Below are 22,768 nucleotides of genomic sequence, written 5' to 3' on the forward strand. Positions count from 1 at the left end.
ATACACACTAAGGGCCTTTTTCAAACCGCCCCCCTACACACTCCCCCTCCATGATGGAGTGCACTCCGTCACGGAGTCACACTCGCAGCTGAACCAAGTTCACTTCATCAGGGTGTAGGGTATAAATACAGCTTTGGGACAGAAACTTCACCAGATCTCAGGCGGAAACAGATAAACAAAGAAAGTTTAAAACGGAGTCAAGTTCCTTGTATTCTTGAAAATACTTGGCCAATAAAGGTGATTCTGATTCTGATTCTGATTCTGATTCTGAAAAAAAAAAGAAAATATAGCCTAGAAAATACAAAAGGAACTTACTCCCACGCTTTTTTGGCTGCATTTCTATTTTTTTTATTGAAGATTTTTTCATGTTTCATTCTCGCTTGAATAAATTATTCAGTTTTTTGTAAATATTAAACGCTCAAATAAACACGAACTGTCAAAACAAATGCAAGGCAGACCTTAATCAATAACATGCACATCTAAAGTTGTGAACATCTGCATGACAATCATTAAATATTTGTGTTAGTTTAACAGTGTTTGTGCAGGCACATATGCGTGGAACTTACATTTGTACGTTGCTTCCTCTATGGCTGACACTGGACACAATTTAGCGCTGCACGTGTTCAGCGAGTCGGCATCCATGCAGACTCCCTCGTGGAGGGTTTTATAGCCCACTACCCCTCCCCGCGGATTGGTTTGGGATGGCCCTTAATGTGGCGGACACTACGCGAGAATGCGCAAACGGAGGGGTAGTGGGTAGGGAGAGTGTGTAGGGGGCGGTTTGAAAAAGGCCCCTGTAGAGTGCCGAGGTAAGATGGCTGACCAGTGATGACGCCTAAAATAAGGTGAAGAAGAGGTGAAGAACAGTGCATTTGCACTTTCCACTGTTTAAAGCTGAACACTGCATGTCTGTCTGCCTCCTACTGGCAGGTGGCAGTATGACAACACACACAAGGTCAGGATTCTGCAGGTGAATCATGTTTGATTTGCTCAGTTTTGCCCATTTTTCATTTTCAAAGTCATTTATTTAAATTTGTTTAGCAAGTTCCCAGTATTTAGCTTCACCTGAAGAAAAATAATGAGGATCATTCACATGATTTCTCATAAACAAAAAACAAAACAACAAACAAATTGTAGAGAAAATGTTATATTCCAACACCTCTCCTCACAGCAACATTCTGCTTCCGGAAGTGCTGGCTTCACAAAAGTTACTCCACATATGTAACATGTCTATGAATGACCAAATAATCCAGTACAATGGTTGGCACTGTAGTTAAAATCAGCCGTAAAATCTCTGTTTACAAGTATAAAACTCACAGGTCTATGCTGCTTCCACTGAAACACTGCAGCATCATTTTGCCCCTCACATTCCCCAGCTGGTTACAGTAACCTCTGTCAAATAAGCGTTATAAAATGGAATGGATCTAAAAGGTTCAGTGCGCATGTAAAAGGCACATTCTCTTAAAAAAAAATACATCATTTCAGCTGAAGGAGAGAGAGACAGAGAAGCTGAGGTTAAAAGATTATTTCTCATAATGATGCTCCTGTGTTCATTAAGCACATTGAGCAGGTTCTCCCTTCGAGTCTCCTTTCATTTTTACTCTTCAAATCATCATATTACTCATCCCTAATGCACAGACAGACCGTATTATTGGTAATCTATGATAATGACTCATTATTTGTACATTTCAGACACAAAGCGGCTTTAACACTGCAAAAACCGAAATCTGGCATTTCTGTCTTATTCTTAGTAAAGACAGACTTAGTTTAAACTACATTCACCCTAAAGTCCAGAGATGTATTTTAATCAAAGATATTTGATCACAAAAATAGTAAGAAAAATTTGCTTGTCAAGTTTGTTAATACAAAAAACCCTAACCTTTTCTTCCACCCATTTACAAGAAATTCAGGCTCCATTTTCATCTTTTGGTATCTTGAGATAAGATATTGTTCTGGACTTGTCGGGTGAATGTGGCTCTAATGAAGTCTAATAGACAATTTTTTTTAAACTAAGATAAAACACTTAACTACGCTTCACTTTTTTTTGCAGTTAACTGATAACATCACCATTAAAAAAGACATAAAGGTGACAGCAAAGAAGGAAAGGAAAACGATTGCAAATAATATCATTGAGCATGAGTAAAAAAGTACATACATGAGATATTCTCTCTATTTCTGTTGTGATATTGTCTCGAACCAGCCACTGCTAAGATGGAATCAGAAACTTCACTTTCAACTGAAGAAATTTGAGGAGATGTTGAGAAAAACATCAGGAAATTGTGGGAATGCGTGTTTGTTTGCTGATAATTAGTGCAACTTCACTTCCTGACCTGACTGTAACCTGGAACAGACCAACAGATCAGAGTTAATCCCATTTTTATAACATCTCAGGCCGAAACCAGCAGCTCATCCAGGAGGCGCTCGCACATGTAGAGGCAGCGAGGGACGTGGAAGAGACCTGAGGACAAGAAGATGATCATGTTTTATGAATGGAACTACACTCAAATCCAGCAAGACTACAAGGAGAAGGAAAACCAGCTTAAAACTGAAACTGCTCTTAATCCTGTTACAAGCTGATACACGTTGACTGAAAACCTAAAACAGGCCAAAGAGCTCCCCCTAAAAGGTTAAAGTTCTCACCTTTGAATGGCCCTCCTTTAATATCCAGAGCGACTTTCCCCTCCCGAGTCAAATAACCGAACCACTCGCCTCCTTCAGCATCAGGGAACTGCACAAAGTCAGACAGTCACACTTTAAAGGTGCAGTCTGTAGAAGTGGGCAGCTTTAGCGGAACAGAGATATATACTGAGATATAATGTGATTATACGTTTGTCAAGTACCTTAAAATAAGTCAGCAGTAATAATCACATCTCACTCCTTCATGGACAGAATTTTTGTGACCTATACTGCAGCCAGCCAGCCAGCCACCAGGGGGAGCAGTTCTTATGGCGACCTCACTTTGAGCCAAGCAAGATGACGTTCATTTTGTTCGGTCAATGGATGAGACTCAGGCTGTTTTCCAGAAGAAGCAAGAATTTATGAACGTTTGCCTGGCACATAACACTGTGGCACGGAGAGTTGAGGACATATCACCAGATATTCAGAGACAACTGGGGGGCAGGGGAGCGGCTTTTGATTACTTCTCATTAGCCTGCGATGAAAGCAGCGATGCATCGGACACACAGCTCTTGTTTTTTTAAGAGGAGTTGATGACAACATGAATGTAACGAAGGAGCTGCTTGACCTTCAAAGCCTTAAAGGCCAAACCAGAGGAACAGAACTTTTAGTTTCTGTTGGTAAAGCTGTTGATAAGTTTGTGGGATCATTACAGATGATGGCCATGGCTGGTGAGCGAAGTGGATTGTCCACACTGATCTGCAATGAAGTCAGCGAAGAAGGAGGTAACGCTACTAAACTTCACTGTATGATTCATCAGCAGGCTCTCTGTGCCTAGCATCTCAAATTTGATCATGTTATGAAACCAGTGGTAAAGGCAATCAATTCTATTTGCTCTAAAGCTCTACATCATCGACAGTTTCTGCACTTTTTGCTTGACATTCAGGCTGAATACGGAGATGTAATATATCACAATGATGTGAGACGGCTAAGTCAGGGGTCTGCAGTGCAGCGATTTTTCTCTCTCAGGGAGGAAATTGGACATTTTTTGGGTGAAAAGGGGCAACCCATGGAAGACCTGTCCGATCCTGTATGGCTGGCAGATTTGGCTTTTTAGGCTGACATAACGAAGCATCTGAATGTTGATCTGCAAGGACAAGATGCAGTGGTGAGCCAGCTGTATGCTCACATCAAGGCCTTTGGAGCCAAGCTGCAACTTTTCTGGAGACACTTGTCCCAAACAGAGCCCTGCACCGCGCACTTCCCAGCTTTGAAAGAGGTCATTGACATTTTCCCACAGGACAACATCGTTGCACAAATGAAGACTTATGTAACAGCTATCTCATCTCTTTATATGGAATTTAACAAATGCTTTCAGGATTTTGCAGTTACTGAAAAGGACATGTTGCTTTTCTCCTCTCCCTTCTACGTGGACCCTGGTGATGCTCCTCCACAGCTGCAGCTGGAGCTCATTGAGCTGCAGTGTGATGAGCGGTGCGGTAAGCACCAGCAGCTCTCTTTTGGTGACTTTTATGGGCAGCTGGATAAAGGCAGGTTTCCAGAAATGTGAACACTTGCTAGGAAAATGCTGAGCTTATTCGACTCTACATATTTGTATGAACAGACATTCTCTGTCATGAACTTAATATGAACTTAATATGAAATTAAATGTCTTGAATCTGTCACTATTAACAGTGAAAAGCCAAAAGCATACCTATACACTTGGACTGATGGCACTTTTATAACATCTTGAATAAGATTTGGGTTTAACTGTTGATGTTGGGTACCTGTAGATATGACACAAATTATTACTCTGTGAACAATCTTGTAAAAGAAAAGAGAAAAATTCACTTGTTTAAAACTTCAGTGATAACAGACAACTCTGCATTACATATAACTCTTGTTTGAGATGTTCATGAGGCAAAGATATTTACCAAACTCATGGAAATTTAGGGTATTCAATACAGTTCAATGTTCAATGTTTATCTGACTCTCCAGATATGAATTAAACAAGGCAGAATTGTGTTTTTAGAGTTGTTACAGTCTGCCTGAGTGGCTTATATTGGTTTACACTGCCGTTTGGAAAATAAAGAGAATTGTGACAATGAAAATTGTTTAATAAAAGTGTACATTTGCGTGTTACTTTTGTAATTAAAAAGACATCAGAAGGAACTATTGGCCCCCGCACATCTTCACTTTATCAAATCTGGCCCTCTTTGCAAAAAGTTTGAACACTGCTGCTCTAACGTTAGTGTTGTTGTGTTGTAGTTATAATGCCGACTCATTCCAGTAGATGGCAGTAATTCACCGAAACCTGCCACCTGTATCGACAAACAGTGTTAGCGCCGTGCATTGTGGGAAACAGTATGCCAGGTAGACTGGTCTGTTGCATACTGAGAAATTTTCTTTGATCAGTAGGACATACAGGGATTTTTAGTATACTGCAGATTTTGCAAGTTTTCGCATACTGACTACTACATACTGAAATTCAGCCAAAATAGTAGGCACTGCTAGTGTAGTGAGCGGTTCGGAAAACAGCCCCAGACCCTGATCCTGCCATTGAACCACATATTTCCCTACATCACCCCTAGTGGAGGCCATTTTCTTGAGTCTGACTGGAACAAACTGACCGGGCTGAGGGAAATCCTTAACATCCACATGAACCTTACACAGCCCCACTTAAATTAAACACACTGCTCCTTTAAAAAGGAAATGGAAGAGGATTTTCAGAGTGAAACTCACGTGACTGAAGGTGTATTTGTAGACCTGAGAGAACTTCTGCAGCAGTTCAGGTCTCTTGGTTTGTCTGTAGGCCATCAGGAAGGCAATGAGAGCTTCACAGTGAGGCCACCACAGCTTCATGCTCCACTCCAGCTGATCACACACACAGCATAGTCATCAGTCAGTCTCTATTATGACTTCATCATACACCATCACAGAAATGTGTGGATGGATGTCCATCTCACCTGTGTGGGGCAGTGACCATCCACGTCCAGGAAGTAGAAGAGTCCTCCGTGCTCCTTGTCCCAGCCCGCCTGATAAGGGAGCTCGACAAACTTGTCGATGGCGGTCTGCTGGAGCTCCACTTCCCCTCGCTCGGCACTGAACTGCAGCAGGAACCAGCCAGCCTCCAGGGCGTGGCCTGAGCCAGGATAAGGACCAGAGAGAAGATGGGAAGGTTCCTAATTCTGTGTGTGTGTGTGTGTGTGTGTGTGTGTGTGTGTGTGTGTGTGTGTGTGTGTGTGTGTGTGTAGGTGTGTGTGTGTGTGTTTACCTGGGTTCTGCAGCCGGCCCTTGCAGCCCAGCAGCTCCTTTCCTTCCAGTGATACGTTTTCTAAAACAGCCGTGCCGTCTCTCTAAGCCAGCACACAGACAGAGAAACAGGAAAGATTCATTTCCAACTTCCTAAATCACTGACCAGGAACCTATCTGATGGAGCTGGAGTAAATCTGTAACGTGCCAGAAGCTGGAGCTTAGACCTCACAGGACAAGGATCCAAAGTTGACCTCAAAGTCCACCATAGCCCAGCCTCAGAACAAGTCCTGGTCACAGACTGGATGAAATATAGACGCAGTCTCTGCATCACCCGTCTATTCCTGATGCAGAGTAACGGAGCCGCTTAATGGCAGGGGCCATATTAGATATGACTCAGGCTTTGAGCTTCCTTTCAAACAGCTACAAGGCGCTGTCAGTCACATGAGCTGAGCTTGGTGTTTCTATAGTTTCTGGTCCCTCTAAAGCCAGCCTAAAGGGGGTTCTCAATGAACAGCTTTTGGCATTTCTGCATAGGCTTCATTCTTCTAGAATGGATGTAGGCTCTTGGTCCTGGCACCTGACCTGAACCCCAGAGAAAATCTGTGGTCAGGTTTGAAGACACTGAGTCCCATCTTTAGCTAAAGGAGCTCGACTGAGGATGAGAGAAGCTTGACATGACGGGGTTGGATCACTCTGATACTTTAATCATCCTCAAAAGTGACGTTTTTTTTCTATAATTTGAGAAAACATTTGCAAACATCAGTTGTATAAGGCTAATGAAGTTGTTCTTTGATTTGTTCAGTGCAAACAGCTGAAAGTTTGTACATTTTGGTAATGAACCTATTATCCTGTTACACCTGAGCTCAGGATCCTTGCACAGTGAGGCTCAGGCAGCTGCAGGAATGCAACGGTAAAATAAGGATGATTTCTTTCTGGATACATCGAGAGTTTTACTTCTTGTTCTTTCTTAGGTGCCATCTTTGAGGTCTTATCCTTTACTGCAGTCAGTGATAATAACAAATCACATCATCACCACATGTGCAAAAAGCCTGAAAGTCTGTTGCTGCTCTCTTTTCTGATTGGACCCTAAAACACATAGCAAGAGCCGTGGAACCATGCACACCCACCTGGATGTGTTGCAGTATCTGCTTCACACACCAGCTGCCCAGCTCTCTGTACTTCTGCACCCCCTGCTCCGCTCGGCCTTCAGTCAGCTGCTGCACCAGACACAGCAGCATCATGGGAACAGCCATGCAGTTGGTGGGGACATCCCCGGAGAGCTGCGGCCGGCCGAGACCCGACGAGTCCTGTCTAACCCAGAAGATCAGCTGCTCCATCATCTGCTCGGCCTCCAGCTGAAAAACACGACCAGGCAGAGAGTGATAGAGCTCAGTTTGAAACACACACACACACGGACAGTTCAGACTGATTAAAATGACTATCCTCAGGTGTTCAGGTTGACTTCGTGGACGCTCTAATTGGACTGAAAAACGATGATGGAGGCTGACTGATATGTTTTTGATTGTGGACTTCGATTTTTATTTAGAGAGATCAGAAATCGTAGATCTGGACATTTCTCAGAATTTCTCAGAGGAAGTATGATCCACGTTTACAAAACAGGGAAGTGGACATCCTGTGACCCGAGTTGAACAGTTTCTGTTAATGCAGCATCAGCAGAAAAACAGCAAGCTGCAGCAGCTCACTCATTGGCAGGTCAGTTTGCTTTCTCCTCAGCATGCAGCTGATAGGATATCAGAGCATGTTTAGCTCTAACCACACACACTGATGGTGCAGAAATTATTTTGAGTCTGCATCTTCTGTATTTGACAGCTGTTTGTGTAAACGATACAATCGAAAACAGAGGCACAGAGCTATAGAGACAGTAAGAATAAGAGAGAGATAAGAAGTATAGAGATCTCTAAAGCTCTGCAGGGGCACGCCAGCACATCACTGGTTAGCGCCCCTCCGCTCCTTCAACCCCAGAGAAATGTGTTTGTTACAGTGAACAGCTGTTTGATCAGCTGATGCATGTACCCGCAAGTGCGCCCTGTGATGTTTGGCAGCGGGCCAAACCCCATTCAAAAACTAGTGTGTTTTTATCATTAACACTTTGTAGACCACATCCCCGTCCGTCTACACCGAGGTGACCACAATATATATTTTTTAGATAATTCAGCACTATTTCGGCCTGTCATATCATCTGAACTAAGCCAGTTTATTTAAGCGGCTCATCAGCTGGCCAGGCATGCGTCACGATGATGCGTTTATATATATATATATATATATATATATATATATATATATATATATATATATATATATATATGTATGTATGTATGTATGTACATATATGTATATATATATATATATATATATATGTATGTATGTATGTATGTACATATATATATATATATATATATATATATATGTATAAATATATATATATATATATATATATATATATATATATATATGTATATATATATATATATATATATATATATATATATATATATGTATAAATATATATATATATATATATATATATATATATATATATATATGTCTGGCTGTCATGTGTCTGCATACCTCCCAGAAAGTAGGTAGCTGCGCTCCTGGTTTGTACCTGCATGTCCTGGTCACCTGTGACTCTGCTCAGCTCGTCCACGGCCATGATGTAGAAACACTCACTGAAAATTGTCCTCTGGATCTTCACTGCTTTACCATCTCTGGTTAGACAGAAGGCACATTTCCATGAACCGTCGCCGCTGCCAACGCCGGATACACGGGCAAACTTCCTGAGGAAGGATCCTCCTGAGATATCAAGCAACAAAACCACAAGCTTAAGATTTTTAACAGGAGGATGAATAAACCCTCCACAAGACACAATCACACAACTTTCTGTTCCTAAAATGACTTTTATCAGGACAGTTGAGCAACATGTTCACAGGTGACAGAAACCTGTGATGGAAAAGGCTGAATGAGGGAAGAACGGCACTTTCTTTTATTTTAACCAAAAGCTGAGCTCATAAAAAAATGTCACATTAAAACCTGAGTCTCTGAATGGCCAGAGCTTCAGTTTATTTCAGTTACTTACTTTTTAAAGCAAGACCGTGAGCATTTCCTTAAATATTGGAGAAGATTTTTTAGGCTGTGAGGAGTTTCTCTTTTTGCTTTACTTTTCTTTGTGACAAAAATGTTGATGAACACCGTCAAATCGCTGCATGCAGTGCACTTAAAATGTCTCACCCCAAATTTTATTTTTACTCATGTTTGAAGCTTATAAAAACAGCTTCAGCTGTAACAGTGGATCGTCAACTCCACATTTATGGAGCACCTGTAACGCTTCATTATGTAATCAATTTTCTCTTCATCTTTTAATAACCCCACATTTCGTAATAATCTGACGCAAATTGCAATAAAATTCTTGAACGCAATATGTAACAAACTTTGCTGCATTATGTAATAAGTTCTTACATATTGCATCACTTATTACAAAATGCAGGTTCCTGTAATAACTAAAAACTTCTTACATAATGCTGCACGAATGCAAACGCAACAACACAAATGCAAAAGCTACAAAACAACACAAGTGCAGCCACAACAGAAGTTAATAGGACAGTTTTAGTGAAGGCTGTTTTCTTTTTTACCTTCAGCTATGATAAATTTTGCTCCGATGCTAACGCTATTGATTCATAAAGCTAAATATAAATGGATGTCTTTTTCAGGTAAATAAAGAAACACAAGTACTATGAAGGATAGCACAACACCCATACAAAGCTGTATTTATCATATCCATCCACTTATCCATCTTCTGCTGCTTATCCAGGGTCAGGTCTCGGGGGCAGCAGCCTAGGCAGGGAAGCCCAGACTTCCCTCTCTCTAGCTACTTCGTCCAGCTCTTCTCGGGGGATCCCAAGGGATTCCCAGGCCAGCCGGGAGATGTAGTCTCCCCAGCGTGTCCTGGGTCTGTCCCAGGGTCTCCTCCCAGTGGGACGTGCCCTGAACACCTCACCAGGGAGGCGTCAGGGAGGCATCCTGGTCAGATGCCCGAGCCACCTCATCTGGCTCCTCTCAACACAAAGGAGCAGCGGCTCTACTCCAAGCTCCTCTCGGATAGCCGAGCTTCTCACCCTATCTCTAAGGGAGAGCCCGGTCACCCTACAAAGGAAGCTCATTTTGGCCGCTTGTACTCGCCATCTTGTTCTTTCGGTCACTACCCAAACTGATGACCATAGGTGAGGGTGGGAACGACGATCGACCAGTAAACAGAGAGCTTTGCCTTTTGGCTTAGCTCCCTCTTCACCACGACAGACCTGTGCAGAGTCCGCATTACTGCAGACGCTGCATCGATCCGCCAGTCTATCTCTCGCTCCATCCTTCCCTCACTCGTGAACAAGACCGAGATACTTAAACTCTTCCACTTGGGGCAATATCTCATGCCCGACCCAGAGAGGGCCCTCCACCCTTTTCCAGCTGAGAACCATGGACTTGGATTTGGAGGTGCTCATTCTCATCCCAGCTACTTCACACTTTGCTGCAAACCGATCCAGAGAGAGTTGAAGGACACTGCTTGATGAATTCTACAGGACCACATCATCTGCAAAAAGCAGGGATGCAACCCTGAGGTCAACAAACCGAACCCCCTCGACACCCTGGCTGCGCCTAGAAATTCTGTCCATAAAAGTAATGGAACAGAATCAGTGACAAAGGGCAGGAGTGGAGTCCAAACCTCGCTGGAAACAAGTCGGACTTACTGCCAGGGATGCGGACCAAGCTCTGGCACCAGTCACACGGGGAACAGACGGCTCGTAACAAGCAGTCCAATACCCCATACTCCCGGAGAACCCCCCACAAGACTCCCCGACGGTCAAATGCCTTCTCCAAGTCCACAAAACACATGTGGACAGGTTGGGCAAACTCTCATACACCCTTGAGGACCCTGCTGAGGGTATAGAGCTGGTCCACAGTTCCATGGCTAGGACGAAAACCACATTGCTCTTCCTGAATCCGAGGTTTGACTACCCTACGGACCCTCCTCTCCGGTATTGACCTTACCAGGGAGGCTGAGGAGTGTGATCCCCCTGTAGTTGGAACACACCCTCTGGTCCCCCTTCTTAAAAAGAGAGACCACCACCCCAGTCTGCCAATCTAGAGGCACTGCCCCCGATGCCCACATGATGTTGTAAACATCCATGGCCTTAAGGAACTTTGGGTGGATCTCATCCACCCCCGGGGCCTTGCCACCAAGGAGCTTTTTAACCACCTCGGCGACCTCAACCCCAGAGATGGCAGGGCCCCCCCCTACATTCCCAGGCCCTGCTTCCTCCAAGGAAGGCATGCCAGTGGGATTGTGGAGGTCTTCGAAGTATTCCTTCCACCAATTTACAACATTCCGAGTCGAGGTCAGCAGCGCACTGTCCCCACTGAACACAGTGTTTACAGTGCACAGCTTCCCCCTCCTGAGATGCTGGATGGTGGTCCAGAACCTCTTCGAAGCTGTCCGGAAGTCTTTCTCCATGGCCTCACTGAACTCCTCCCATGTCCGGGTTTTTCCCTCGGCAACAGCCGAAGCGGCATTACGCTTGGCCTGTCAATACCTGTCTGCTGCCTCAGGAGTCCTCCATGCCAAAAAGGCCAGATAGGACTCCTTCTTCAACTGGACTGCATCCCTCACCGCTGGTGTCCACCAGCGGGTTCGGGTATTGCTGCCCCGACAAGCACCAACCACCTTACAGCCACAGCTCCGATCGACCGCCTCAACAATGGAGGCACTGAACAAAGCCCATTAGGACTCAATGTCCCCTACCTCCCCGGAACACAGTTGAACATCTCCCGGAGGGGGGAGTTAAAGCTCTTTCTGACGGGAGACTCTGCCAGACATTCCCAGCAGACCCTCACAATACGTTTGGGTCTACCGGGTCTGACTGGCATCTTCCCCCACCATTGGAGCCGACTCACCACCAGGTGGTGATTAGTTGACAGCTCCGCCCCTCTCTCTACCAGAGTGTCTAAGACATACGGCCCCATGTGGCTCAAGAAGGCTGGTTCTGGAGCCCTTGCTATGTGTCGAGGTGAGGCCAACTATGTTTAGCCCAAACTTCTCAACCTTGCACACCAACTTAGGCTCCTTCCCCACCAGAGAGGTGACATTCCACGTCCAGAGCTAACTTCTGCAGCCGAGGATCAGTCCGCCAAGGTCCCTGCCTTCGGCTGCCGCCCAACTCACACTGCACCTGACCCCTATAGCCCCTCCTGTGGGTGGTGAGCCCATGGGAATTTATATATTTATTTATCATAGATAAAGTTAAAAAAAGATAATCATTTACCTGCTTTCACAACTTTGGTGTGTCTGTTGGGATAACTAACTGCTTGTACTTTCAGTTGTTGCTGCACTTCCATTGTGTTTTCGCCCTTGCATTCGTGTTGTGGCTTTGCTTATCGTTTGACCCCCATCAGCCACCGTAGTGCAGAGCTGGTCCAGTGTGCCACGACCAGGATGATCTCTGTATTCCCGCAGTGAGAGTCTGGTTGGTATTGCTAACAGTCAAAGTCGTCCCCAGTTGGGAGTGTGTGTGAGTGGGTAGGGGGTGGGGGGTGGTCTTTGCCTTGAGTGGAGGAGTTAAGGTATCTCAGGGTTTTGTTCACTAGTGAGAGGAAAATGGAACGAGAGATTGACAGACGGCAGACCAGGGACCAGAGAGATTATAACTCTCAGGTGGCCTGGGAACACCTTGGTATCCGCCCAGAGGAGCTGGGGGAAGTGGCCGGGGACAGGGGCCACTGGTCTTGGCTGAAGAGATTACTGACCTCCCAATCCTACACTTTCCTGTTAGGTTGGTGGGGTCGAGGTCACGGCTCGCCCCCCAGAGAAGCCAAGGCCATGAGAAGCGCCGGAGACCGCTGCCCATACAGGAGAGGCCCCCCTGCCACCTGCACAGGACAGCACCCCACAGGCAGCCTGCCATGCCAAGGCCCCCAGCCAGCAACAAGCCAAAGGATCCCACCACAGCCTACCAAGGGACGCATGACCCAGCGAGGCCCACCCGACCCCCAGGGCCTGCACCAGACCCCCATCCGCAGCCACCGGAGCCCAGCTGCACCTCGAAAGCCGCCGGCACCACCCATCCTCCAACAAAGTCATAGCCAGCAAGGCCCGACCCTCACAGCTGCACCAAGCCTATGGTAGTGACAAACCCTATACCACCAACCCAGTTGGTTTAATAGGACGGGCAGGCGGGAGGGGAACAGAGACCAGCCACAGCCTAAAACAGATTGCACTAACCCCTCCAAGTTAGTGTATTTAGTGCAGTAAAAACAGGAGAACGGGAGAGACAGAGGCGTCGAGCTGGTCGCTCCCCCATCACCCCCGACCCCCAGAACCCTAAGTGTTATGAATGTGCCCACAAGTGAGAATATATACAAAAGTGCAATGTGTGAGTGGTGAAGTGCAATTGAGAGGTAGGGCTAGTGAGGGCCGGGCCAAACCACCCACAACAGAGAGGGGGCACGTAAGCAGCACCAAGCGGCTCCCTGAACAGTAGGCCCCAGGACCCACAAGCGACAACCCAGGCTAGCCCCAGTGAGCAGGCACGCTCAGCAGGAACACCACCCCTAGTAGACTGCAGCACCAGAACCACCGGCCTAGTGCCCACCAGGGACCTCACTCAGGTAGGCCACCCCCAGGGCGCTGCCCCCCAGGGGAGGACTCCAGGGCATCAAAACATCCCCGGCGCCCACCCCTGCCCGAGCCACCGGGGGAGGTAGGACCAGCCCCAGTGCACACCCCCGCCACTATCTCCTGCCTCATGGCAGGATCTGGAGCCGCCCCACCCAGACCCAGTGATCCAGCCCAGATGATGCGCCCCCCCCCCCCTGGAGGTATGCCAGGCCCCAGCGGCTGACCCCCAGGTGGCCGCGGGCCCCAAACGCCCAGCGAAGGGAGAGGGGGAGCAGGTACGCCTTGTTTTTTAACGAACTCTTTGTGTTTATAATGTTCAAATTTGGCAATGATGGGATGCAGCTGGTTGTTGAACTTTTTGGCTGCACCGAGAGGTTGGACGCAATGGAAAGTTATTTGTTTCAACGTAGTTATTTGTTTCAACATATTAATTATTAAATTAGTAAAATTTCTCTAACTGACCCATAGACAGGTTATTTCACTCTTTTTTTAGCAGTACAGGTGTCATTTTTGCTTTTGCAACAAGATGTTTTTCCCAACTTCTCAGGTGAATGTGGTTCAGATTAATAAGATGATTTTTTTTTACCAGAACAAGGCACAAACACTAGCTTGGATTTCAGTCTTCCCAGTACAAACATCAGGAAGTTAAACACTGGTTGATCTAAAAGCTTGGTTGTTGTGATCAGCTCCTGATCAGGTGATGTTTGGTACTGAACTGTGTCTCTAATGATGATGAAGCAAGCACTCTGCAGTCATTATTCACTTCAGTTTACAGATGCAGTGCCAAACCATCTGTTGCACAGATGCACAAAAGTTTGGCATCACATCAAGCAAACATGAAGCCTCACAGAGGCGACACGTGAGCACCTCCACGTTGAGAGAGGACAGGGCGATGGGGAGAGCAGGGAACAGGGAGGAGAGTCAGGAAAAACATGCAGGGAAAGGGCTGTGTGAGGAGTTTATTATGATCGCAGTCGTGAGTTTAAGGATTTGTCTGAACATTTGGTTTGACAATCCATGACTGAGGCAGCCGGTCAGAACAGAGGACCCTTCTTCCTCCCCATCACAGGACGACACTTTCCTCTCTGTCCTTTCTGACACAGCACGTGTTCAGTTTACCAGCCCACTGCTCTTTGAGGAAACATCCTGTCACGCACTCACCCGCTTTTGCTGCCTCGAGGATTTCAGGCAGGCGGAAGCGCTCCACGGTTCTGTAGAGGCGACAGTACATCCACACCTGTGAGAGGAACAAGTAGTCACACAACTAATGAGCACATTTATACAACAGATTACTTCCTCTTCACTGTGGTGGCGTACCTGTCTGCCCTGCAGCCAGACGTACTTCAGGTCATCATAAACCGTCCCGTCCCTCCCGAGGCACGTGAAGAAGCCTCTGAGCCATGAAGCATGGATATAATTCACAAATTCAACTTTCTGTGCAGAGTTTTTACAAGCACGCTGGTTTTATTTGTAATAAACTACTGTGGCCAGTGGTTTTCAGACTATTTGCCAAAACTACAACACAAATGCAAAAGCCACAGCATGAATGCAAGAGCAAAAAACACAGCATGAATGCAAGAGCCGAAAACAGAAATGCAAAAGCTACAACACAACAGAGGTTCAGCCACAACAGAAATTAAAGGGGTTTCTTATCCAAACGGACACAGAAATGTTGTAGAAGTAAGTAAATGATTAACTTCTTCTATGAAAAATATAGCTATGTAGGAGTGTCACCTCATGATATCCTTCATAGAACTTATATTTCTTTATTTATGTTAGCATTAGAACTATATTTATCATAGCTTCAGTTAAAAAAAAAACAATCATTAACTTACTTTAACAACTTTTCTGTGTCCATTAGGATAACTGTCCTCTTTTAACTTCCATTGTGTTATGGTTTTTGCATTTGTGTTTTTGCGTTTGCAAATTGGCTGACTACCTATCGACCACCATAACTAACAGCTTAACTCACCCATGCTCAGTGTCATGAGAGTATTTCAGCCAGAAGTCCACCACGTTGTCCAGCTCTGTGCGGATCTGCTCTCGCCATCTCTTCAACGTCTCCTCTGACATTTTTCCTGTGACCAAAACCATAAGAATTCATGAGAAACGTCAACATTTCCTCAAAAATATCTCTGAATGAAGTCTGGAGGTGAGTTGCGAGATGCGAGGAAGTGTCAGCGGGCTCTGACAAGCTCGTACTGAGTTTAAACTTCATTTGCTCTTTTGAAGGACAAACACAAAAAGTTAAAGTAGTGGGGATTTTAAAGAGATACAAACAAACACTGCAGTAGTAGTCTCAGTGATGCCACCTATTGGGTTCTGAAGCCCAACAATGGATGGTGCTGTCTTTGAAACGCTACCTCAACCAAACCACACTACAAATCCTACAGACACAAGATCTCGCAGAATCTCACATGATCAAACTTGACTTCGGCAGATAAGGGTTAGGGTTAGGGTTAGGGCATCATTCAGGAATGCGCGGCCAGGTGGCTGCAAATTGTAGCTCTCAATAGTAGCTCTGTCTTAATTTTTGTGATTTTTTGTTATATATACGTCTTTTTTTTAATACATTAGGTGTCATTTTTTGTTTGCCCAAGAGGATTTCAGAGGTTCAGAGGCTGTGCTACAGCTACACGGGAGATTTTCTGGATATTTTTTGGCTTTTTCAAGACTTGTTATGCTGAATCTTCATGGCAACGAGACTTGTTTACCACCGGGATCAACTGATAATGCTCTCCAAACTCAAGATCATCAGTGAAATATCACCTCAAATCCCAATGGAGTTGAAAAGAAAGAGAAGCGGATGCAGGGCAGGAGTGAGGCAGAGAGAAAAACGGTGGAGATTTAAACAGTTTCTTCCAACTGTTGTGTGATGGGTAACGTAAGATCACTAGCTAACAAAATTGACGAGCTCCGGGTGCTAACCAGGTCTTTGAAAGAATACAGAGAATACAGTATTATGTGCTTCACTGAGACGTGGTTGCACGAAAACATCCCAGACTATAATGTGTTTGTACACGGCTTCATGACGGTCCGTGCAGAGTGCAACAAACAACTCAGCGGAAAGCTAAAGGGAGGTGGAATTGCAGTGCTGGTTAACCAGCGTTGGTGTCATCCTGGACATGTCACTATTAAAGAGATCTGCACAAGTAACATTGAACTTCTAGCTGTGAGCTTTCGCCCATATTATTTACCCCGAGAGTTCACATGTTATTCTGGTAGCGGTTTATATAACACCTGGTACCGCCCAGACGTAGCCTGTGATGTTATTAACTCTGTAATTGCCAGGCTTCAAACACAACATCCAAACGCTTTTGTGGCGATATCTGGAGATTTTAACATCTCCCTCTCTGCAACTCTACCAACATTCCACCGGTTTGTCAGCTGCTCCACCAGAGAAAACAAAACATTGGACTTATTCTAAGCAAATATTAAAAATGCATACAGCGCCTCTGCCCTGCCACCTTTAGGAATATCTGACCATAATCTGGTTCTTCTCACCTCCTCCTACAAGCCCATCAGAAAGACTATTAAAACCTGGTCTAATGAAGCTGAAGATGCTCTGAGAGGGTGCTTCGAGGCTACAGACTGGAGTATCCTCTGTGAACCGCATGGAGATGACATCAACACCTTGACTGAGTGTGTGACAGATTATATAAACTTCTGTGTGGACAGCATCATTCCAACAAGAACAGTGAGGTGCTTCCTTAATAACAAACCCTAAGGTCACCAGTGACCTCAAAAAGCTGCTGAACATCAAAAAGAAAGCCTTCAGGGATGGAGACAGGGAGTTATTGAAGTCAACACAAAAACAACTGAAAACACAAACAAAGAAGTGCAAGGAGGACTACAGGAAAAGGTTGGAAAGTCAGCTTCAGCAAAACAACGAGGGATGTGTGGTCAGGAATGAAGAAGATCACTGGCTTCAAGATAAAGGGGGATCAAACTGACGGAGATCTGGACAAAGCTAATGAGCTGAACATGTTGTTCAATAGGTTCAGCTCACCTCCTGCCTCAAACCCAACACGTCACACACCCTCCCTGAACCCACAGCTTTCCTGTCACTGCCCCACTCTGTCACCCTGCAGCTCAGTTTAGGACATGGATAAAATCTCATCTCCATCCAAATCAGGACTTCCTGAAACTTCCACTGCCTCCTCCACTTTGTCTGTCTCCTGTAATCAAGTCAAGAAACAACTGCAGAAACTGAACCAGAACAAGGCAGCAGGTCCAGATGGTGTCAGTCCCAGAGTTCTCAAGACCTGCTCGAAACAGTTATGTTCAATTCTTCAGCACCTGTTCAACACCAGCCTGAGTCAGAAAAGAATTCCGGTGCTGTGGAAAACATCCTGCCTTGTTCCAGTGCCTAAAAAACCACAACCTGCTGAACCAAATGACTACAGACCAGTTGCCCTGATATCTCACATCATGAAAGTCCTGGAGAGACTCCTACTGGCTCACCTCAACAAGCAGGTGAACATCTTTCAAGACCCATTACAGTTAGCATATCGTAATGGGCTTGGGGTTGAAGACGCCATCATCTACCTGCTTCAGAGAGCCCACTCTCATCTGGACCAGTCAGGCAGCACTTTGAGGGTCATGTTCTTTGACAAACAGACCACAGTTTGTGAGACTGAATAGTTGTGTGTCTGAGAAGGTGGTCAGCAGCACTTGAACACCACAAGGAACTGTACTTTCACCATTCCTCTTCATGTTGTACATCTCAGACTTCCAGTACAACTCTGAGTCATGTCATCTGCAGAAATACTCTGATGACTCTGCAGTTATTGGGTGTATCAGTGATGGACAGGAAGCAGAGTACAGAGAACTGGTTGGTCAGTTTGTAAAATGGTGCGGTAACAATCATCTCATCTTGAATACCAACAAAAACAAAAGAGATGATTGTTGACTTCAAGAGGAACAAGAATGCACATTGATGTGTTTCCATCCTGGGAGAGGAGGTGGAGGTGGTGGAGGAATACAAGTAGTTAAGCTGGACAATAGACTTGAGTGGAAATGCAACTTTGAGTACATCTACAAGAAAGGTCTGAGCAGACTCTACTTCTTAAGGAAGCTGAGATCTTTCAACTTCTGTACCAAAATGTTGCACATCTTCTATAAGTCTGTTGTTGAAAGTGCAATCAGCTTCGCAGTGATCTGCTGGGGCAGCAGAGACTTGAAGAGAATCAACAAACTGATCAAGAAAGCAAGCTGCTTCTGTGCTTGGAGTAACTCCGGAGCCGCTGGAGCTAATCGTCCAAAAAAGAATAGTGCACAAGCTGATGAAGATGATGGAGGACTCTTCACACCCTCTCCACAACTCGGTGATGAGACAGAAGAGTGTGTTCAGTGAGAGGCTTCTTCAGGTCCGATGTAAGACTGAGAGGTACAGAAGATCATTCCTGCCAGCAGCAATCAACCTCATGAACAAAGTCCAGAATTAATTATTGTTAATATTGAATGATTAATCGGGCCGATTAATTAATCGGTGCCTGTCACCGATTAATCAACGATTAATCAACATCGGCCAAAATGTAGCCGATTATAAAACATTTTGCTCTGCAGAGATTCTGTCACTCCTGCTCCTGTGTGTCTGTGTGTTGGGCTGCACACTGCCCGAGTGCCTGCCCCCTCCGTCCACCATTATGTAATGTAAGACTATAGAAAGGTGTTTTAACGTCGTGTTATTTGCTTTTTTGTGAAATAAACAGAGATAAATGCTGTTATTTCACACGTTCACCATTATCTAATGTAAACCTATAATACAGAGTTCTAACATTGTGTAAGTTGCTCATTGTGTGTTAACAGTGTGACTTATTTTTCTACTTAGTTTGTTTAAAGTTTGCGTTATTATTATTGTGTTTACAGCTTGTTCTTATTCATCATTGGTTACCACTACAGTTCTTCTGTTGACAGTTTTATAATTAAAGTTCCTTGTTTTAATTTAATAGTGTTCTGTCTCTGTCTTGAATCATATGGGTATTATGATAATTTGTGTTCACATACAGTATATATCCTGTGTTCACATACAGTATATATCCTGTATATCAATCAATTTATTATATATTAGCCTATATATCGGATACCGGACGATATACTGGATATCAGCCGATATATTGAATATCTGCTTTTTTTTGCCCCCAGTATTGGTATCGGCCCCAAAAATCCCATATCGGTCGGGCTCTAGTTATTATTATCGTTATTATTATTATTATTATTATTATTATTATTATTATTGAACACAATCTGAACTACTACAATCCTGAATTTTCCTTTGGAATAAATACAGTATTTTGCATTTCATTTCATTAAACAATACAGGGGGTGATCGATGTCATCAGCCGGCTGTCTTGGTGTGTGTTACGTTGTGTGGCAATAAAAAGGAAGAACCCCCAGTTTAAAAATATCAAACTATGCAGAAGAGCCGCAAACTGTAGTTCATCCAGTATCCACTAGAGGCTGGCAGCAAACGTACTGGAAATCACACACACAACGAGCCAAAAAGACAATCTTTACAGCCTGAAATCTGGCTTAAAATTGGAAAATATGGCTAACAGCTTTTTACTCTGGACTTAGAGCCACTCCACTGCAGGTGACCTAACTCACCTGTACCTCATGACCAATCAGGGGCAGAGGATAAAAGCAGGGGAGGGGGAAGCAGTCTGGGCCACTTTTTAAGAAGTTACCACATCAAGACAGTCTCCTTGAAGGTGGCATCTGCAGGAATTTCTGTAACTTGTTGGACAACACAGCATTCAAGCTGGGCTCCTCCTCCTTAGCCCAAGTGCCAGCAGCAGCACACACCCACAGCCTCCGACAGCGACTACATGAACACACTCACTAGCCCAGCAACAACCTGTTTCGAGAGCTGTGCACCTGACTTGGCATGTTAGCACAAGCTAATCACAGGTATTTGACTCATACCTGGTTAGCAGAAAGCTAACTCACGTCTCTCTTTGTCCTGTGCTGCTCTCCAAGTTCCTGAAAGTGAGTGAAAGTCGAGCCAAGCTTCACCCTCGTTTAGGGAAAAGCTTTCTACGTTTGGCATTTCGTTTCACTCTGGTATTTCTTCTTGCTCTGTGCTACGTCCACTATCAAAGCTGCTGTGATTCACTTCTTCCACTCACTTTCATTTGTTTAGGAAAATCCTGCTCCCCTTTCTTTAATATCACCTGCAGAATATTCTGGAGCCTGAAGAACTCTGGAAAAACTGGTCCTTGTATGTATCCTCAGGGGACTTGTTGGGCGTTACATTTTTCATAGGTCACCCCAGGTAAACAGCCAGCTGCTGCTGGAGTCCTCACTGAGACTGAGAAAGTGGATCACATGAGTCTGAGGTTGCCTGAGGTTTTTCCTTCCTCTATCAGAGAGCTAAGCTCTCGTTACAAACCACTCTGACTGCTGAGGTCACCTGAAACAGGTGTGCTTTCTGTCCCAGAGTCAGAACCAGACATAGAGGGGCAGCGTTCAGTTTTTATTCTTTAAACATTTAAGCCAACTCCCAGAAATCATCAGGTGTGCTGAGGCCAACTGTTCCCTTTTCTCAAACATGGATATACAGTACCAAAACTGGATGTCCACACTAAGCGTGTGCAGATTTTCAAACCTAAATAATCTTAAGTTGTAGAAATAAACTGCATCAAAACACTGTTCTAAAAATAGGACATACTCTTCACCAGATCTTCTAACTGGTTCATGCTCAAACACCAAAAGTCTGCCTGTATCTCTGCCTGAGACAGGCCTCCAGAGACCTGGCCAGGGGGTTTGTGGAGCAGGGAGACAGCAGCTATGACAAAGTGTTTCAGACACTAGCTGAAATAAGAGTTTTATAAATAAATACCAAGGGAGAGAAATAGGGTTTTGTGTGAGCTGTAAATCATGTATACTACAGGGACACCAGAGGGACAAAATAAAGACTAAAAAAGTATGATACCCCATCTCTAAGGTCTTTTAAACAAATGAGCTATAAGTTCTTTTGCAGCCAGCACTAAGTGGACACTTAAGGAACTGCAGTTTGTTTTGCCTCCACATTGCAGATCTTATCCTGTACTTTTAAATCGTGCTCTGCAAATTTATTTTTAAGAAATATGACAAACTAATTTTGCAGTAAAGAAGGCAGTTTAATAATGGACAAATAACTGTTTTTCCTTGGGTTTTCTGAGCTGCAGTAGCTCATGCTGAGACATCAGGATGAGCTCTGTTCTGTTTTATAACCAATAAAGACTTTAAAGGCCATAATAGTTTTAAATGCTGCACAACCCGGGTTATCAGCTAGCTGGGTTAGCTTGGAGCATCAGTAGCCTTCAAAAATCAATAATCCAGAACCAGAACAGTGGTTCGTCGATTTTTACCCAGAACTCGCTGAAGCCTGCTGTCCTAACCATCTCCCGGGCATCAGGGCTGTTAAACTGTGAATGAAGCAGTGCTGTTGTCGGTGCTGGGATAGACGCGGTGTCAGAGAGCAGTATTGTCAGGAGCCTGTCTCTAATCTTCAGCTTTAACAGCAGAAATTAAACAAGCAGACAGAGAATAGACAGAAGCTGTGTTTACCTTCAGATCCTGGTTCTCCGCACACCAGGTAGCAGCTGACAGCGTCCCGGTAGCTGAACTCACTCTGCGGGTTCTGTTTGTGTCGAGCAGCCGTCATGTGACCGCTGCTCAGCTGGTGTGTGTGTGTGTGTGTGTGTGTGTGTGTGTGTGTGTGTGTGTGTGTGTGTGTGTGTGTGTGTGTGTGTGTGTGTGTGTGTGTGTGTGTGGAGGGATTGGAGAGGAAGTGGGAAGCGGATCGGAGAGGATTGTTGAAGTCCCCTTCTATCATACCCAGGAATGTGCGCACGGTGCAGAAAAACTCCATTACTGCAGAGTTTACAGACCCTGCAGGACAGAGGTCAGCATGAACCAGAGGCTGTGACTCTGGGAGATGTGAAACAATGTTTTGACTCTTAAAAACAGTTTTATAACTTCTATAAAGTGCAGTGATTTGCATCTATTAAAAAGTCATTAAAGTTTGTCTGGAGTCTTTAAAAACCGTAGCAATGAAACATTTAAAGCTCTGCTGTGAAGCTCTCTGTTAGACTTAATCTGGCGCCCCTGGTGGTCAAAGTGATTTGGTCTTGTGTATGTACATGTTGTTTTAACTCTGCTTTTATTTATTGATGTATATTTGATGCAGCCACGGACACAGGCGGACACTTATAGATGCTTTACTCGTGC

General features: G+C 44.8%; 1 protein-coding gene across 1 annotated transcript; it reads right to left on the reverse strand.

Moving 5' to 3' along the window:
- Nucleotides 1-114: 114 nt before the first annotated feature.
- renbp (renin binding protein) lies at nucleotides 115-22,237 on the reverse strand. Its single transcript, XM_074682113.1, has 11 exons — nucleotides 22,106-22,237; nucleotides 15,525-15,630; nucleotides 14,870-14,945; nucleotides 14,714-14,789; nucleotides 8,498-8,685; nucleotides 6,999-7,226; nucleotides 5,891-5,972; nucleotides 5,583-5,758; nucleotides 5,359-5,490; nucleotides 2,641-2,728; nucleotides 115-2,458 (listed from the first exon to the last, which is right to left on the reverse strand). The coding sequence occupies exons 1-11, from the start codon at nucleotides 22,200-22,202 to the stop codon at nucleotides 2,388-2,390; spliced, it is 1,320 nt and encodes a 439-aa protein (XP_074538214.1). The 5' UTR covers nucleotides 22,203-22,237; the 3' UTR covers nucleotides 115-2,387.
- Between the last annotated feature and the right edge of the window lie 531 nt (nucleotides 22,238-22,768).

The sequence above is a fragment of the Halichoeres trimaculatus genome, unplaced genomic scaffold, assembly GCF_033239565.1.
Source record: "Halichoeres trimaculatus isolate MK-OKI-2021-1 unplaced genomic scaffold, fHalTri1.1 fHalTri1_scaffold_11, whole genome shotgun sequence".
In the NCBI taxonomy this organism is placed as follows: Eukaryota; Metazoa; Chordata; class Actinopteri; order Labriformes; family Labridae; genus Halichoeres; species Halichoeres trimaculatus.

Bases quoted from the DNA above. Each gene is read 5' to 3' on its own strand.
- renbp (XM_074682113.1), bottom strand. From the start codon at position 22,202: ATGACGGCTGCTCGACACAAACAGAACCCGCAGAGTGAGTTCAGCTAC. The intron at 15,631-22,105 runs GTAAACACAGCT...TTTTGGTCACAG, and splicing joins CGGAGAACCAGGATCTGAAG to GAAAAATGTCAGAGGAGACG. The intron at 5,973-6,998 runs GTGGGTGTGCAT...GTGCTGGCTTAG, and splicing joins AGATACTGCAACACATCCAG to AGAGACGGCACGGCTGTTTT.